This window comes from Rana temporaria, chromosome 6, assembly GCF_905171775.1.
Source record: "Rana temporaria chromosome 6, aRanTem1.1, whole genome shotgun sequence".
Taxonomy (NCBI): domain Eukaryota; kingdom Metazoa; phylum Chordata; class Amphibia; order Anura; family Ranidae; genus Rana; species Rana temporaria.
In genome coordinates this window covers 95,332,800-95,352,550 of record NC_053494.1, presented here as the reverse complement: position 1 = coordinate 95,352,550, position 19,751 = coordinate 95,332,800, and the positions used below count along the sequence as shown (strand labels likewise).

The following is a 19,751-nucleotide window of genomic DNA, read 5'->3' as shown; positions in this document are numbered from 1 at the left end:
CCCTCCTGTCCCCTTTACGCTTCCTCTCCTCCCCCTCCTGTCCCCTTTACGCTTCCTCTCCTCCCCCTCCTGTCCCCTTTACGCTTCCTCTCCTCCCCCTCCTGTCCCCTTCACGCTGCCTCTCCTCCCTCCTCCTGTCCCCTTCACGCTGCCTCCTCCCTCCTCCTGTCCCCTTCACGCTGCCTCCTCCTGTCCCCTTCACGCTGCCTCCTCCTGTCCCCTTCACGCTGCCTCCTCCCTCCTCCTGTCCCCTTCACACTGCCTCTCCTCCCTCCTCCTGTCCCCTTCACACTGCCTCTCCTCCCTCCTCCTGTCCCCTTCACGCTGCCTCTCCTCCCTCCTCCTGTCCCCTTCACGCTGCCTCTCCTCCCTCCTCCTGTCCCCTTCACGCTGCCTCTCCTCGCCCCTCCTGTTGCCTTTCCCCCCCCCGTCTGTCCCCTTCACGTTGCCTCTCCTCCCCCCATCTGTCCCCTTCACGTTGCCTCTCCTCCCCCCTCTTGTCCCCTTCACGTTGCCTCTCCTCCCCCCTCCTGTCCCCTTCACGTTGCCTCTCCTCCCCCTCCTGTCCCCTTCACGCTGCCTCTCCTCCCCCCTCCTGTCCCCTTCACGCTGCCTCTCCTCCCCCCTCCTGTCCCCTTCACGCTGCCTCTCCTCCCCCCTCCTGTCCCCTTCACGCTGCCTCTCCTGTCCCCTTCACGCTGCCTCTCCTCCCTCCTCCTGTCCCCTTCACGCTGCCTCTCCTGTCCCCTTCACGCTGCCTCTCCTGTCCCCTTCACGCTGCCTCTCCTGTCCCCTTCACGCTGCCTCTCCTGTCCCCTTCACGCTGCCTCTCCTCCCTCCTCCTGTCCCCTTCACGCTGCCTCTCCTGTCCCCTTCACGCTGCCTGTCCTCCCTCCTCCTGTCCCCTTCACGCTGCCTCTCCTCCCCCCTCCTGTCCCCTTCACGCTGCCTCTCCTCCCCCCTCCTGTCCCCTTCACGCTGCCTCTCCTCCCCCCTCCTGTCCCCTTCACGCTGCCTCTCCTCCCCCCTCCTGTCCCCTTCACGCTGCCTCTCCTCCCCCCTCCTGTCCCCTTCACGCTGCCTCTCCTCCCCCCTCCTGTCCCCTTCACGCTGCCTCTCCTCCCTCCTCCTGTCCCCTTCACGCTGCCTCTCCTCCCTCCTCCTGTCCCCTTCACGCTGCCTCTCCTCCCTCCTCCTGTCCCCTTCACGCTGCCTCTCCTCCCTCCTCCTGTCCCCTTCACGCTGCCTCTCCTCCCTCCTCCTGTCCCCTTCACGCTGCCTCTCCTCCCTCCTCCTGTCCCCTTCACGCTGCCTCTCCTCCCTCCTCCTGTCCCCTTCTCGCTGCCTCTCCTCCCCCCTCCTGTCCCCTTCACGCTGCCTCTCCTGTCCCCTTCACGCTGCCTCTCCTGTCCCCTTCACGCTGCCTCTCCTGTCCCCTTCACGCTGCCTCTCCTCCCCCCTCCTGTCCCCTTCACGCTGCCTCTCCTCCCCCCTCCTGTCCCCTTCACGCTGCCTCTCCTCCCCCCTCCTGTCCCCTTCACGCTGCCTCTCCTCCCCCCTCCTGTCCCCTTCACGCTGCCTCTCCTGTCCCCTTCATGCTGCCTCTCCTGTCCCCTCCTGTCCCCTTCACGCTGCTTCTCCTCCCTCCTCCTGTCCCCTTCACGCTGCCTCTCCTCCCCCTCCTGTCCCCTTCACGCTGCCTCCCCCCCCCCTCCTGTCCCCTTCACGTTGCCTCTCCTCCCTCCTCCTGTCCCCTTCACGCTGCCTCTCCTGTCCTCTTCACGCTGCCTCTCCTCCCCCTCCTGTCCTCTTCACGCTGCCTCTCCTCCCCCCTCCTGTCCTCTTCACGCTGCCTCCCCCCTCCTGTCCCCTTGCCTCTCCTGTCCCCTTCACGCTGCCTCTCCTCCCTCCTCCTGTCCCCTTCACGCTGCCTCTCCTCCCTCCTCCTGTCCCCTTCACGCTGCCTCTCCTCCCTCCTCCTGTCCCCTTCACGCTGCCTCTCCTCCCTCCTCCTGTCCCCTTCACCCTGCCTCTCCTCCCCCCTCCTGTCCCCTTCACGCTGCCTCTCCTGTCCCCTTCACGCTGCCTCTCCTGTCCCCTTCACGCTGCCTCTCCTGTCCCCTTCACGCTGCCTCTCCTGTCCCCTTCACGCTGCCTCTCCTGTCCCCTTCACGCTGCCTCTCCTGTCCCCTTCACGCTGCCTCTCCTGTCCCCTTCACGCTGCCTCTCCTGTCCCCTTCACGCTGCCTCTCCTGTCCCCTTCACGCTGCCTCTCCTGTCCCCTTCACGCTGCCTCTCCTGTCCCCTTCACGCTGCCTCTCCTGTCCCCTTCACGCTGCCTCTCCTGTCCCCTTCACGCTGCCTCTCCTCCCTCCTCCTGTCCCCTTCACGCTGCCTCTCCTCCCCCCTCCTGTCCCCTTCACGCTGCCTCTCCTCCCCCCTCCTGTCCCCTTCACGCTGCCTCTCCTCCCCCCTCCTGTCCCCTTCACGCTGCCTCTCCTCCCCCCTCCTGTCCCCTTCACGCTGCCTCTCCTCCCCCCCTCCTGTCCCCTTCACGCTGCCTCTCCTCCCTTCACGCTGCCTCTCCTCCCCCCTCCTGTCCCCTTCACGCTGCCTCTCCTCCCTCCCCCCTCCTGTCCCCTTCACGCTGCCTCTCCTCCCTCCTCCCTCCTATCCCCTTCACGCTGCCTCTCCTCCCTCCTATCCCCTTCACGCTGCCTCTCCTCCCTCCTCCCTCCTATCCCCTTCACGCTGCCTCTCCTCCCTCCTCCCTCCTATCCCCTTCACGCTGCCTCTCCTCCCTCCTCCCTCCTATCCCCTTCACGCTGCCTCTCCTCCCTCCTCCCTCCTATCCCCTTCACGCTGCCTCTCCTCCCTCCTCCCTCCTATCCCCTTCACGCTGCCTCTCCTCCCTCCTCCCTCCTATCCCCTTCACGCTGCCTCTCCTCCCTCCCTCCTGCCTTCTTCACCCTGCCACTCTCTCACCCCCCCCCCCCCCCTCACGCTGCCTCTCCTCCTCCCTCCTGTCCCCTTCACGCTGCCTCTCCTCCCTCCCTCATGAAGTTGTGATGATAATCAATCACCAAGACAATAAGGCATACATAAACCATAATTAATGTTGAAATGGCATTGTCATGCTCATTGGTCACTTTAATGTTTTCATAATATGGCAAATTTTCAGTTCACATAATGGTGCATCAGATTTATGATATACTGTATAATATGTTATATTATCACTAGTAGTCAGTGGCGGCTGGTGCTCAATGTTGAGGGGGCGCAAACAAAAAAAAAAAACCATCAAACGCCACCGCTGGGCCCATCAATTGCAGCTACTGTGCCCATCAAATGCCACCACTGTGCCCATCAAATGCCACCACTGTGCCAAACGCAGACACTGTGCCCATTTATTGCTGCCACTACTGTGCCCATTTTCTGCTGCCAGTGTGCCCATTTTCTGCTGCCAGTGTGCCCATTTTCTGCTGCCAGTGTGCCCATTTATTGCCGCTACTGTGCCCCATTAAATTCTGCCAGTGTGCAATGTACCTGATGATGATGATGATGATGACTCTCGAGCAGCCTGTCAGTGGAACTGGGACAGAGGACAACCGCGCTGTCTGGCATCTCGGATCTTCCGCAGCAGCTGAGGCAGCCTGTGTGTGCACACTGCACACAGCGCGAGGTGAGCCAAGGAGGAAGGCTCTGCGGAGTTCACTCGGTAGCGATCGTTGGGGATACACAGACACTCACTCCACGTGTCTCCCATGTTGACGCCGCTGGGGATGCTGTCAGCGAGGGGGGGCGAGATGCCCATGGCTCTTTCCTGTTCGTCGAGTGGCGGGAAAAGAGGCGCGGCTACCACCTATGACACTTGGCCGCTTTGAGTTTATCGGGGGCAGGGAAAAAAGGTGCCTTCGGCTGTTTTCACTTCTTTGGCAGGGGAAATAGCGGCGCGCAGGTGACGTCATCGCATAATCGATTATTGCAAGTCGTAGCATCGATGCAGAATCGCCGGCGGTCGAATCTCGATGCATCGATGCTACGATTATATTCAACAGCCCTACTTTCAGGCACCATTAACACCTTGTGTAGTGGAAGCACTTTTTTGGCTCATTTTCCCTGCGACATGCATAGCACAGCACATTGATTTTAGTGGACTGCCCTTCATGTGGCAAAGTAACTCATGGAGCATTTTGGCGTGTTGCAGTTTACATGATTTTTACTGTACCGTGTTTGACACACTTTTTTTTTTTTTTTAATGCAGCAAAATGTGTGTTTGCTCCTGTGTTTGGGGTGCTATTAACAATTAATGACACTGAAAGCACCACTAGTTAATTTTAGGTGTATAAATGTGGCCATACACTATACAATCAGATTGTACAATCATCTTTAGATTTACCAAAACGATATATTAGGAGGACACACCATCTATCCAATCTTTCCGTATCCAAAAAAACAAAGGCACTTGCACTAGATAGTTGATGGAAGCTAAAAGAGATTGTACAATATGTGTGTGTGTATATATATATATCTATATATACACATATTGTACAATCTCTTTTAGCTCTACCATCAACTATGTAGTGCAAGGGTTTTGACTGATTGGATACAAAGGGATTGGATAGATGGTGTGTCCTCCTAATATATGTGTATGTGTGTGTGTGTGTGTATATATATATATATATATATATATATATATATATATATATATATATATATAAAAATTAGGGCTGTGCAAATTAACGTTTAATTAATCGATTAATCTGTAATTTTTTTGATCGATCAAAATCTTTTTGACCGATTTAAAATTCTTTTGTTTGGTACTCACCTCTCCGCCGGCTTCTGGGCCTTCAGGGAGTTCCATCGGAGATCCAGTAACCTCACGGACACTGGCAGGGCTTGCCGTGTCCATCTGAAGGGCTCCTTTGCTGTGCCTTCATATCTGCATACCGGCGGGACCTCACTATCTGCCACACGCAAGGGCTGTTACACTTCCCTCTATCACTTCCCTCTATCAACCTGGGATTCTACAACCATCCACTGGGAGTTGTGATAGTTCCCTTCACGGGACATCTACATGCTGACAAACTGATGTTAACCTCTCCTCATCTGGATTCAGCAGTGGTATCGTTGTACACATTTTTATACCAGTATCATACTTGGCTACATGTTTTTATGACTGCTTTTGGTACCGTTTGGTATTACTCGCACCATTTTTACAGTTTATGTAGCTACATAGATTTTATCTCCAGTGCATAATTTATTTGGTTACCTACTTGAAGACTATAAAGGTTTTAATGCTATTCCCAATCAAGCTCTGCCTTTGTGTGTTTTTTGTATCCTGCTATCCATTTTTCCAGTGCTTGGTAGCTGCACTGGGAATCAGCCTGCAAGGAGATCAGCTAAAAGTAGTTGGATCTGTATGTGCGTTATAATTAATCGAAATTAGTCGATTAATCGATTAAAAAAAAAAACGATTAATCGAACAGAAATTTTTTGATCAGTAACAGCCCTAATATATATATATATATATATATATATATATATATATATATATATATATATATATATATATATATATATATATATATATATATATATATTATACAGGTATCGACAAAATCAGGGCGCCCGGTCGCAATTGCCACTAGAATTTGCGACCTGGTGCCCGGGGAAGCTTAGGCCTGCAGAAGGCCACAAAGTTGCGGCCTCAATTACCAGCCCGCGTGGCCTGACGCGATCGTGTGGTGAGGCAGGTGGGGGCGCACAGAGACACAGGAAACCCCATCCTGTGTCTCTGTGCTCCCCCCACCGCGCTGGCCGCTGATTGAGGCCGTGGCTTTGCGGCCTTCTGCAGGCCCAACATTCCTTCTGTGATCTGGCGCCATCTTGTGGTGGCCGTTGGCATGACAAGTAAATCAGTAAATTCTAATTGGAACCCCCAAACATTATATATATTTTGTATTCTAACACCCTAGAGAATAAAATGACGGTCGTTGCAATACTTTCTGTCGCACCGTATTTGCGCAGCAGTCTTACAAGCGCACTTTTTTGGGAAAAAATACACTTTTTTTATTTCAAAAATAAGAAAACAGTAAAGTTAGCCCAGTTTTTTTTTTTATATTGTGAAAGATAATGTTACGCCGAGTAAATGGAGTAAATGGCTCGTGGAATGGCGACAGACTTTTACTTTTAAAAATCTCCATAGGCGACGTTTAAAAAATTATACACGTTGCATGTTTTGAGTTACAGAGGAGGTCTAGGGCTAGAATTATTGCTCTCGCTCTATTGATTGCAGCAATACCTCACATGTGTGGTTTGAATACCGTTTACATATGGGGGCGCTACTCACGTATGCGTTCGCTTCTGCGCGTTCGCTCGGCGGTATGGGGCGCGTTTTCTGGCTCCTAACTTTTTTATATATATTACACACACACACACACACACACACACACACTCACACTCTATCTATATACACACACACACGCGCACTTGCACTCTCTCTATCTATCTATCTATAATATTAGCGTTGTGCTCATATGTTTACAAACCCTGGCAGAATTTATGATTTCTTGACCATTTTTTTTTTCTTTTGAGAATATGGATCATAACACAAACGTTTCTTTCACTCATGGTTAGTGTTTGGCTGAAGCCATTTATTATCAATCAACTGTGTTTTCTCTTTTTAATAATCGCAACAGAAACTTCCCAAATGACTCTGATCAAAAGTTTACATACCCCAGTTCTTAACACTGTGTATTGCCCCCCCCCCCCTTAACCTCAATGACAGCTTGAAGTCTTTTGTGGTATTTGTGGATGAGGCTCTTTATCTTCTCCGATGGTAAAGCTGCCCATTCCTCTTTGCAAAAAGCCTCCAGTTCCTGTAAATTCTTGATTTTTTTTAATTAAGTAGTTTTTTATTGAAAATTTTCCATAGAAAACATTTTTATTTATTTTTATTTTTTTTTAAACCGAACCACCACTGAATTGCGCAGAAAAAAAACTTGCATAATACTAGACATGAATGAAGTCTTATGCCACGTACACACAACCATTTTACATGACGAGAAAAATGCAATTTTTTAAATTGGTCATTAAAAACGATCATGTGTAGGCTCCAGAGCATTTTTCTCAATGTGAAAAATGGGCATTAAAAATTTAGAACATTCTATTTTTTCTCTTCGTTTTTCTCGTCGTGAAAAATGGTCGTGTGTACGCTTTAACGACGGGGGAAAAAAACATGCATGCTCAAAATCAAGTTATGAGAAGGGAAATTTGCATCATCAGCCCAAAGGGTGGCGCCATTCGAATGGAACATCCCCTTTATAGTGCCGTAGTACGTGTTGTACGCCACTGCGCTTTGCTCGAGCATTTATTTTTTTTATGATCGTGTGTATGCAAGGCAGGCTTGACAAGAATCACGTCGAGAAAAACTTCTTTTTTTTTTTTTTTTTTTTTTTACATTAAAAATGGTTGTGTGTACGCGGCATTAGAAAAAAATAAGTAAAAATACAAATCTTGGAGGAAAGTTTTTTTTTTTGTTTTTTTTTTGTCTCTAGACACAAAGATTATTGCAAACTGGTAAAATTTACAGTGAAAGAAATTGACAAGGCAGAATATATATACATTCAGAATATTGATGTTTGAAAACCAAGCACTTGTATGCAAGCCAACTTAAGGTCAAAGCTTTATAAAATATATATATATTTTTTTAAACAGGATTATATTGTTAGAAAAATGGATGGTGATATAAAAATTAAATCGGAATATGACAATTACGAAGACATGCAATCTAATGAGTTTGAACAAGATGCAGATGAGGAGCTTCCACATGCAGAGGTTGTGGACGTGTTCCAAGAAGGCTTAGCAATGATGGTGCAGGATCCTTTACTATGTGACCTACCAATACAGGTAAACAATACATTTGCAACAGTACAAAGACAAATGCCATATTGTCCTTTGTTCAGATAAAGTCCATTCTTTGTATGCTTGGTCCATCTTAACCTTTTGAGAAACCTTTTCTGTTGGTCCTCCTTTACACATTTTTTGTCAGGGCAAGATAGTAGTTTTACATTCTTTTTTTTCCTCTTCCTTCAGTGAAGACATTATCTTGTCTTGTTTTTGTCTGCCAGCCAGCCTCTGATCTTTAAGTCCCGTACACACGATATAAAAATCGGAGGTAACATTTCGTCTGGCAAATGATCTGCCGACTTTCGAATCGTTAGTACGGTGCTTTCAACAGCCGATTACGGTTTTTCGTCAGACAAATGCTGGATATGCAGACTATTAAATGTTTGTCGTATGTGAACTCAACTCCAGATTTTTGTTTAATTTTATGCTGTTCGTATGAAAGAAATCATAAGAGCAATGCATGCTCAGAAACGAATACATACAAAAGTAGTCAACATATTACGTCACTTCTGAAGTTGTATTCTGTCGTACGAGAATATTCATATGGTGAATAACCTCTTCACTTTCGACATGAGACTTGGATGCAACAAAAAAATGGACGAACAGTCGTCCAAAAATCTGATCGTGTGTACAAGGCTTTAGCCTTCCAAACCCTGCATATGGTGCAGACCTGCAAGATGTACACTGGCATTTATGTGGAACTAAACACAAAAAAAAAAAAAGAATATTTGCTGTGTTAAAGGATACCACTTTGAGGGAAAGAAATTATAGCAAACAAATTAATATAGCATATACAATTGCCACACAAGGGTATTGTAATATAATGTAATTACAAATTACCTTTCTATTTCACACTACAGGGTTGTCATCTTCTGTAAAATGCAATGTAATATGGTAACCTGGAGGAATTCTGTGCACCATTTTGTGTAGAGAACATGGTTGGGGACTTTGAATGAGGCATATAGACTGCTACACCAGCACATGCCTCCATCCCCGAAATTGGAAAAAGAAAAGAAGTTGGGACTTTAAATGAGATGTGATTTGATGCATACAGTAGTAAAGTAATAAATGCGTAATAACCAAGCTCAAACTTACCACCCAAACAGCAAGCCAAATTCAACTGTCTAACTGTATGTTAAAAGGAGAGGCTTGGTTGCACACATTTGCAAATGCATGGATGAGCAACAGGCCACTTCACGGCTCTCTGCGTTTCTGTAGTCCTAACTAAACTGATATAGTTTCCTCAATAGGAGGCATACAAATACTAATGAGTAGATGGAGGACAGGTGACAAGGAGTATGTGTCCCCGCCTCCACCTAGGAATGGTATGGTAGTGAGAAGCATTGGAAAAGACACATAAGGGTAAATATATAAAGAAATATCAAAATCGCATCTCCATCCCTGTAATATGACATAGAACATGGTTGGGGACTTTGTATGAGGCATATAGACTGCTACACCAGCACATGCCTCCATCTCATTTAAAGTCCCAACTTTTTTTCTTTTTCCAATTTCGGGGATGGAGGCATGTGCTGGTGTAGCAGTCTATATGCCTCATTCAAAGTCCCCAACCATGTTCTATGTCATATTACAGGGATGGAGATGTGATTTTGATATTTCTTTATATATTTACCCTTATGCGTCTTTTCCAATGCTTCTCACTACCATACCATTCCTAGGTGGAGGCGGGGACACATACTCCTAGTCACCTGTCCTCCATCTACTCATTAGTATTTGTATGCCTCCTATTGAGGAAACTATATCAGTTTAGTTAGGACTACTTAAACGCAGAGAGCCGTGAAGTGGCCTGTAGCTCATCCATGCATTTGCAAATGTGTGCAACCAATCCTCTGCTTTTAACATACAGTTAGACAGTTGAATTTGGCTTGCTGTTTGGGTGGTAAGTTTGAGCTTGGTTATTACGCATTTATTACTTTACTACATTTTGCATCAAATCACATCTCATTTAAAGTCCCAACTTCTTTTCTTTTTCCATTTTGTGTACAGAACACTACCAAAATTAAAAAAAAAAATTTTTGTTTGGGGAAGAACTCTGCATTTAGATAGTCAGGTTTCACCAAATAAGTTCCAGCCTGTAGCCCCGGGAATTTTTGCTCTTATCCTGTTCAAATACTGGGGAAGCCATATATAAAATCAGCCTGAACATTGGAACGCTCTTAAAAAGTTATAAATGTTTATAAGGCCTGGAGGGAACGGTTAAGGGAGAGCTAATAGAAAATAAAATGACAATACTCAAACTGGGGAAGCGTATTAGAGTGACCAAGAAGACGATCATGAATAGGACGGCGAGCAGAACTACGAAGGGCAGTGCCCCAAAAAATAACGTAGCAACCAGCTCCATAAAACAGTACATGACACAAAAGGAAAGCTCTGAAAGCCCTGGAACGACTAAACAGTCAGATAAAATTGATAAGACAGACAAAAAAAAGTCTACAGCAAAAACAAATGTGGAAACACCGGATGTGTCCAGGGAGGTACTAACTACAGTCAAGCAGAACGGATGAACAACGGGCAGATGCTCAGGTTCCAACAAAAAGGGAAATGTCTGAGATGCTGCTGAGACTAGAAAATGCTATTAAGGGAGAAATTAACATGTCAAGAGGTGACCTAGGTCACCTCTTGACAAGAGTAGAAGTGACAAAAGAGAGAACAGATAAACATGACCAGGAATTGAGTAAACTAAGGGAGCAAGTCAGACAGACGCAACAAACTCAGAGAAACATTTTATACAGGTTGGAAGATCAGGAGAACCGAAACAGAAGACAAAACCTGCGCATTCGATCGATCAACGAGGTAAAAGGAGAAGACCTGAGGAAAATCATAAATGAAATATTTAACCCCATTTTGGACAAGGGTATAGAGGAATCTTCAAAGATCGAGAGAGTTCACCGGGTCGGAAAACCCAAAAGTACGGAAGGTGATTGGACGAGAGATACAATAGTGAGGTTTCGGCACTACGAAGATAAAGCGGAAATCTGGAGGAAGTTAAGGGGGAAAAACCCCCTGTGGTTTATGATGGGTCTGAATTACAAATATATACAGATTTGGCCCCAGAAACACTCGCAAGACAGCGTCTTCTGAAACCACTCTTGGAGCAAATGAGAATAAAGAATATAAAGTATAATTGGGGTTTTCCGGCCTGTTTTAATAGGCTTGAAGGAGGGAAGATCAGCGATTCTAAGGTTCCCTGAAGACCTACCAAGATTCTGTAATAAATTGGATCTACAGGTTCCAGAGCTGCCAGGATGGGCAGAAAGGGATAATGTGACATGGGGAAGCAGCCTGTTAGCTGTGAGAGAGACTGAGCCGCAGGGGGGTCAACCCCCTCTTTTTGGAGAGTGAATGGAGAGGGCGGAGTGGTGCGGGAGGGGGAGGAGTGAAAATGAATAGAAATCAACAAACCAGGCCCTTAGCGCAAGCTCGGGCCTGTCCCCTCCCCCCCCCCCCCCCCCGATATTGCGGGGAGGGGGAGAAAAGGCACATTTGGATTCTCACCTTCTAAAAAGTGGACCAGTGGAGAAGGTGGTGGGTGGGACCACTAATGGTTCAGAGGCCAGTAGAGGGCCAAAGGGGGAGGGCTGGGAGGGAGGATGGGGAGGGGGGTGCTATCTCACTGATTTATCAAGAAAGTAAGGAAAATTCTGATGGCAGAAAAAGAGAGGATGAGATGACAGCTATTAAGTTCATGACTTATAACGTCAGAGGTCTTAATGCTCCAAACAAGAGGCACAAGATACTAAGAGAGCTTAAACGGTATAGAGCGGAGGTAATATTTCTTCAAGAGACCCACTTGACATGGTATTACGGGGATACTATCTCAAAACGAGCAAGGGGAATGGCATTAGGATTTGCAAATATTTTAGTGAAGTCTTAGGGAAACTGAATGATTTCAAAGCAGGATGCATGATCTTGATGGGGGATCTGAACTTTTGTATGGAGCCGGATGTGGACAGTACGTCCCGTGTACAGGGGACAAACAACGCACAGTTAAAGATAAAAAAAAAATGCATAGAAGCCAGATGGTGGATGTTTGGAGAATACTGCACTCAAAACAGTGGGATTATACGTTCTACTTCCCTGTACATGGGACGTACTCTAGAATAGACTACATCATGGTAGACCATAGCTTGCTGGAAATGATGGTAGATTTGACTATTGAAATTGTCTCGCTATCAGATCATGCTCCTGTAAGTATGAAAATGAACATCCCTGGACACCAAAGGCCATCTTTTACTTGGAGATTAACCTCCTTAGCGGTAATCCCCGAGTCTGGCTTGGGGTGAATTTTTTTTATACCAAAAGCGGTATCCCCGAGCCAGACTCGGGATCGCATTGCAGGATAGAGGGAGAAGTTACTTACCATGTCCCTGGATCCTGCGATGCCTCCCCACTGTGTGTGCGGGCTCCTCCGCTGTGTCTCCTCGCTTGATTCACAGTGCCGCCGAGCTCCGTTCCCTGCGACGTTACGACGCACGGAGACGGAGTTCGACGCCAAATTCAAAAAGTGAAAAACACAATACACATACAGTATACTGTAATCTTGTATATTACAGTACTGTATGTAAAAAATACCAACCCCCTTTGTCCCTAGTGGTCTGCCCAGTGTTCTGCATGCACTTTTATATAATAAAAACTATTCTTTCTGCCTGAAAACTGTAGATTCTCCATAGCAACCAAAAAGTGTCCCTTTTATGTCAAAAGTGCTTTTAGACCAGCTAAAAAACAGCGATAATAAATTAGAATAACTTCCAGAAGTGCGTGATATCGATTTGTGGGGAAATTCGTCATCAAATAATAAAAATAATGACTGCGACAATTCTGCAACTGAGCAAATTTCAGTGTTTTTGATTTGATTACATTATTGAATAATTTTTATTATAATTATATTATTTGTTATAATTATTTATAGTTATTTATTATATCATTTATAATATTGTGTTTCAAACTTTATCATACCCGGGATGTCTACTAGACTCTTGTTTGGACAGATTTAAGTGAGTTATTCCTAAGAATTGCAGGCCTACAGTATAAAACACCAAATTTCCATGCAAAAAATTGTACCGCTTTTGGTACAAAATTCCAGATATAATCATTCCGCCAGGGAGGTTAAACGAAGAATTGATCCGGGGCGAAGTAGGCCTAGAAAGGGTGAAAAGTGAGTTAAATCACTATTTTATAGCAAACAATACCGAAGGAATGTCTAGGGCAACCCTATGGAAGGCACATAAAGCTTTTATCAGGGGGATTCTGATATCAGAGGGGGCAAGGAAGAAATAAGAAATTAACAACCTGGCAGCCGAAATATTCAAAATCGAACAAGAACATAAAAAACAGGGGAAGCAACAAGAGATCTATCATAAAGTAGTTAAAAAAAAAAAGAGACGAACTTAAAGAACTCATGGAGCAAGAAACTAGAAGGAAATTTAACGGTATATAAAGAAAGGTATATGTGGGGGAAATAAACCCAGTAAACACCTAGGAAAAATTGTACATAAAAAGAAAACTAGAAATTTCATAGAAATTTTTTTAAATAAGAAGGGAGAGGTGGCATATTCAACAAAGGACATAACATAAACCTTTAATAACTACTACGAGGGGCTGTACTCTGTAGAGCAGAAAAGCTGTCGGAAAGGGGAGAAAAAGTTTTTAAAAAAAGAGTTTCTAGAAGCTGCAAGATTGCCCAATATTGGACAGAGTGAAAGATCAATCCTGGACAAACCTATAACTGAAGAAGAAATTAGTGGAGCGTTGGCAGGCTCAGCCTTGGGCAAAAGCCCTGGCTTAGACGGGTTTACAACGCTCTACTATAAAAAGTGTAAGGAGATTTTGATCCCAAGACTGTGTCAGTATTACAACGGACTAGGGACTGAATATGAAATGAGTAGGGAAACCCTTGCAGCTACCATCATAGTAATCCCAAAGGAAGGTAAAGATGATAGGCTCTTCTCCGGGTACAGGCCGATATCGTTGCTTAACGTCGATACCAACTTGTGTGCAAAGGTATTAGCAGAAAAAATGAAATAGCTGATGACAACACTGGTTCACCCGGATCAGGTGGGATTTATCCCCGGAAGAGAGGAGAGGGACAATGGGGGGTGAGCACTGTTACTCCTTAGAAAGAGAATGGCTCCCCAAGTCTACTCCTGTGGATTGACGCGTTCGACAGGGTAGACTGGGCACTCATGATTCAAACCCTGGAAACTATGGGCTTAGGACCAAGGATGTTACAGTGGATTAAAACATTGTACCATCACCCAACGGCAAGAATAAGACTAAATGGTAGGTTAACCCCAGCGGTTGAAATGAAAAACGGTACGACACAGGGATGTCCCCTCTAGCCGCTCTTATTTGTGTTGTCTATAGAGCCCCTTCTGGCCAGTATCCGCAATAGCCCCAATGTGAATGGGATTAAAGTGGACGAAGAGGAACATAAATTATCCGCTTTCGCGGATGATGTATTGTTCTATATTGTCAACCCTAGAACGTCAATCCCGAATTTATTAAAAATACTTAAACAGTACGGAGATATTTAAAATTTTTAAATTTGTTACTAAGACCGAGATTCTAAATGTTAATATCAGCAAATTAGAATAACGGTTCCTAAGGGAGGAGTTCAGGTTTCCTTGGCAGAAGGAACTTAAATATTTGGTAATCAAACTCGCTAACTCAATTAAGAAAGTGTATGAAATACATTTTATCCCCCTACTTGATGAAATTAAAACAGAAATAAAAAGGGTAATAAATAGACCAATTTCCTGGATAGGTCGAATTAATATCCTGAAGATGGTCCTTCTACCAAAAATTCTTTTATAAATTTCAGATGATACCAATCGCATTGCTGCAACCTTACCTTAGAGTACCTAAAACTCTGGCAATGAACTATATATGGAACAATAAAAAACACAGAATCTCCTTCCTGGTTTTGAAACAGGAAAAAAAATGCGGTTCCGGATATTAAAAAATATTACAATGCAGCGGTGCTGTCTAGGGTCGTGGCGTGGGCCAGAGATAACCAGGAAAAAAGATGGGTAAAGATAGAAAACGCAGGAAAAATTGGGAAGTATAATAGAGCACTGGGCGAGAATACTCATGAGTTAACACATAATGCACTTAAAATATGGGACATGCTACACAAACAACTAGATAAGGAATATAATTCACCTCTTATAGAATTAAAGGAAAATGAATATTTTGCACCAGGAAAAAAAATTGTGGGTGGGAAATGGATAAAAAAAGATAAAGCACAGTTAAGGGATATAATAAAAAAAGGGAAAATAATAACACTACAGGAGTTAAAACACAATGAGGAATTAATGGTAATTGATGAATGGAGATACCGACAGTTGTGCAACTTTGTCCAAAAGTTACCCCAACCATTAAGGTCAGGGGAACAGCTTACACCATTGGAAAAGCTATGTATTACAGATAGATCTAAAGGTATTATATCAAGCTTTTATAAGATATTAGCAGTGGACGAACTTGAGATGCCTCCATTCATCAAAAAATGGGAACAGGAGATAGGAACACAGAAGGATAATATCACAGTAGGAAAAATTTTAAAACTGACCCACTCCTCGGCCGTGGATAATAGGACCGCAGAAATGAATTATAAGTGCATAACGGGCTGGTATGTAACACCAGACAAATGAAGTAAATTTAAAGAGGGTCAGTTGGCTGATTGTTGGCAGGGCTGTAAGTCTCCGGACACAATGGCCCACCTATGGTGGAACTGCCCAAAAGTAAAAAAATTCTGGGAGAAAATTTTAGGCTTGATAAAAGATATTACCAGAAGGAGATAACAAAATTATCCATGGATAGTACTTTTTCATGGAGGCGAGTAAGCGTCGAAATCCTACAAAGAATCCCTGATACCACATCTGCTAAATGCGGCCAAAAGGCTGATCCCCAAAAAAATGGCAGGAGGTGGAGTGCCCATCGATTTGGGAGTGGATCGACTCAGTAGAAGAGACGTTTAATATGGAAGGCTTAAAGAATAGCATAGAGGAGGGAAAAACAGGACATAAAGAGAAATGGGAACATTGGAAGGAATTTAAGAAAACGTGCAGCTATGCAGAAAATTTAAGGGCCAAGACATGAATAGGGGCCAGTGTAGGAAGGAATAATAATATATGGTGGTAAGCATAGTAATAGGGAGGTAGCAGGGGTAGGGAGAGGGGGAGGGGGGGATGTGGGAGAAAACAGGGGTGGGGTGGGGGAGGGGGGGGCGAGGGTTATAATAGGGAGTTTTTCTTAAATGTTTGTATACGATTTCTGTATTGAAGGGGAGCAATTGCGTTGAGAAACTTTTTATGTATTTTTTTTTTCCCCCCGATAACACATATATGTGTGTGTGTGTATGTATGTATGTATGTATGTGTGTGTGTATATGTGTGTGTATCTATCTATCTATCTATCTATCTATCTATCTATCTATCTATATATATATATATATATATATATATCTCAGAGAAAAAAAAAAAAAAAAGGAACAATAACAAAAATATGGAAAAAGAAAATCCACAAATGATGCGAATAAAAAAAGATAGTCAGGTTACAGGTACCCTTTGCAACAAAAAAAATTTTTTTGTTGAGATGCTCCCAAAGGGTAACCACTTCTTAAACATTGCAGTGTCTGCATCCTTTATCAGAGCACAGAAAGTGCATTAGCTGCTTATAATGAATTAGTCACTTCCATTCAGAATCACTTTGCACAGGACATGGTTTAACAAAGAGCTGTTCCTTCAGTGCAGAAACTGATAGGAATCTGCAACAAAGGAAACCTCTAGAAATGTTAATTTTGCCCAATCAGTACCCTTATAAAATGTACCATTTGTCTAGAATTCCCCTTAAAATATAATAGTGCAGCCTTGATAGAACTGGTGTGATAAATTTATACGCAGATGGCCTCATATTGTACTTGCAGGATGCGTCACTGAAGGCAACAATGCAAATAATTGATACCTTTGGTGCATTTTCGGGCTTTAACATCATTTAGCAAAAATTCCGCTCTAATGCCTCTTCAACCTCAGGTATTTTCTGAAAGTGGGGCTGTGACTTAAAGTTGTTACTTCGGTCAAATATCTGGAAATACATGTCCCATTATCCCCCTCAGAGGTATTAAAGGTCAATTTGGACCTCCTAATGCAAGTAATAAAAACCAAGCTTACCGTATAGCCTAGACTCCCTCTATCAGTGGCAGGTAGAATCAAAATGGTTCTTTCACTGAAATGCCTGTATGTGTCCTCCCATATGCCTGTGCCGGTGCCCAAGTCCTACTTTAAAATCTTATATTCTCAGTTTAGCTCTTGTCTGGCTGTCCCCTATGATGCCTGCAGTGGTAGAATCGCATCTAGCACATGTCCTTCAACTAAATAGCCTGCTGATTGCATTGGAGGCTCCAAAATCGGTTTTAGAAAAAATGCGGCAACCGATATTAAACTTGACACGATTGGTGTGGAGGGAATCCAAACGTATTGCGGGGTTCAAGGACATTGAAGCTGCACTTCCTCTTTGGCATAATCCCATGTCCTCCCAACTGCTATATTTTTATAGATTTTTTTTTTCTATTTCTGGGATCTGAGAGGGTTAAACACCTTGGCTAATATCTATACAGGTACTGTTCTCATGTCATTTGAAGATTTGCGGCAGAAACTTGAACTCCACCGTACAAACTTCTATAGGTATCTCCAAATTAGACATGCGTTACAGACTCCGTTCAAAGTATTTTGAAGTTTTCCAATTATCCCCTCAGACATATTCAAGTCACAGGGTGGGGGACTCATTTTGGAGATTTATACCTAACTTTTGACTGCCACTGTTGGTAACACTTAACCACTTACCCCCCCGGACCATATTGCTGCCCAAAGACCAGAGTACTTTTTGCGATTCGGGACTCTGTCGCTTTAACAGACAATTGCGCGGTCGTGCGACGTGGCTCCCAAACAAAATTGGCGTCCTTTTTTTCCCACAAATAGAGCTTTCTTTTGGTGGTATTTGATCACCTCTGCGGTTTTTAGTTTTTGCGCTATAAACAAAAATAGAGCGACAATTTTGAAAAAAATGAATATTTTTTACATTTTGCTATAATAAATATCCCCCAAAAATATATAAAAAAACATTTTTTTTCCTCAGTTTAGGCCGATACGTTTTCTTCTACATATTTTTCGTAAAAAAAACCCGCAATAAGCGTTTATTGATTGGTTTGCGCAAAAGTTATAGCGTTTACAAAATAGGGGGTAGTTTTATGTCATTTTTATTATATTTTTTTACTAGTAATGGCGGCGATCAGCGATTTTTTTTTTTTTTTTTTTTTTTTTTTTTTTTTTTTTTTCGGTACTGCGACATTATGGCAGACACTTCGGACACTTTTGACACATTTTTGGGACCATTGGCATTTTTATAGCGATCAGTGCTATAAAAATGCATTGGATTACTATAAAAATGCCACTGGCAGTGAAGGGGTTAACACTAGGGGGCGGGGAAGGGGTTAAGTATGCCTGGGTGTGTTCTTACTGTGGGGGGGGGGGGGGTGGCCTCACTAGGGGAAACGCTGATCCTCGGTTTATACATTGTATGAACAGAAGATCAGCATTTCCCCTGCTGACAGGAACGAGAGCTGTGCGTTTGCACACACAGCTCCCGTTCCCCGCTCTGTACCGAGCGATCGCGTGTGCCCGGCGGCGATCGCGCCCGCCAGGCACACGCACGGGAGTCGGGGGCGAGCGGGGGGCGCGCCCCTAGTGGCGGCTGGGAGAGAGGACGTCATATTACGTGCTCTCGCCCAGCAGAGCCACCTTGTGGACGTATTTCGACGGTGCAGCGACGGCAAGTGGTTAATTGCCAGTACAATCTAAAAGGCAACAGATTATCCCTGATTTGAAAGATGAAGACTGGGAGGAGGCCTGTTCTTCCCATTTACAAGTTTCCCTGGCCATTAACAATAAATTGACTCAACTGTATATTACACACCGGTTGTATCTCACACCGGTATGACTGCATGCTATATATCGCATACCCACCTCCGATTGCACAAGATGTATTACCACAAATGCTGATTTTATTCATGTACTTTGGTAATGCCCTGTCATAGCTCGTTACTGGAAGCACATGATGGATCTTTTGCCCTCCGTCCTGTTGGTACCTTGGACTCCTAGAGTTTGTCTCCCAGGTATTCGAGGAACAGTGGCAGAGGTACCAATGAACATTCCTAAGAAAGTTGTTGTTCCTGGTCAGAAAAGCCATCACACTTAAATGGATAAAAACCAGGCCCCCATCTGTCCGAACATGGATTTAGCTGGTAAATCAGGTTTTGCCTTTTGAAAAACTAGTGTATGTACATAGAGGTTGCCCAAAAATATATAATAAAATATGTAATATATGGTGTTACTCCACTCTTACTATTTCCTGCTCTGAGACTAGTGCTTGCCCATGGTGTGCGAGACTAGCCTAGCTCTGAGGAAGGGAGTGTGCCCCCGAACGTGTTGGCTGTACCCCGTGTTCTGTGCATGTCCATGCACTGTGTTTATGGCTTTTTGTCAGTTGCATTTTGTCAGTACTCACTTTTTATACAATTTTTTTATTTATTTTTTATTATTAAATTATCTCTGGTAATGCACTAGGTGTGCGTGCCTTCCATTTCTGTTTTTCTTGTAGTTACTATTTTCTGGACTTGAACCACATGTGTTCATCACTCTATTGGTATTGAGGTGTGGTAAATTGGCTGTTTCTTGGTACCCAGTGGTATGATTTTGATTTTTCATGTTCCCTTTTGTTTTTACAGTAGATCCACACACTGCTATATTTGTATGATCCAATACTTTGCC

General features: G+C 44.5%; 1 protein-coding gene across 3 annotated transcripts in view; it reads left to right on the top strand.

Annotated features, from left to right (window-relative positions):
* SNRNP25 (small nuclear ribonucleoprotein U11/U12 subunit 25) overlaps positions 1-19,751 on the top strand; it is a 99,348-nt gene that overhangs the window by 2,709 nt on the left and 76,888 nt on the right. For all 3 annotated transcript variants that reach the window (XM_040357006.1, XM_040357004.1, XM_040357005.1), the window contains exon 2: positions 7,717-7,908. In XM_040357006.1, the coding sequence (XP_040212940.1) occupies positions 7,735-7,908 (174 nt within the window). In that variant the 5' untranslated portion in view covers positions 7,717-7,734. The remainder of the gene's footprint in view (positions 1-7,716; positions 7,909-19,751) is intronic.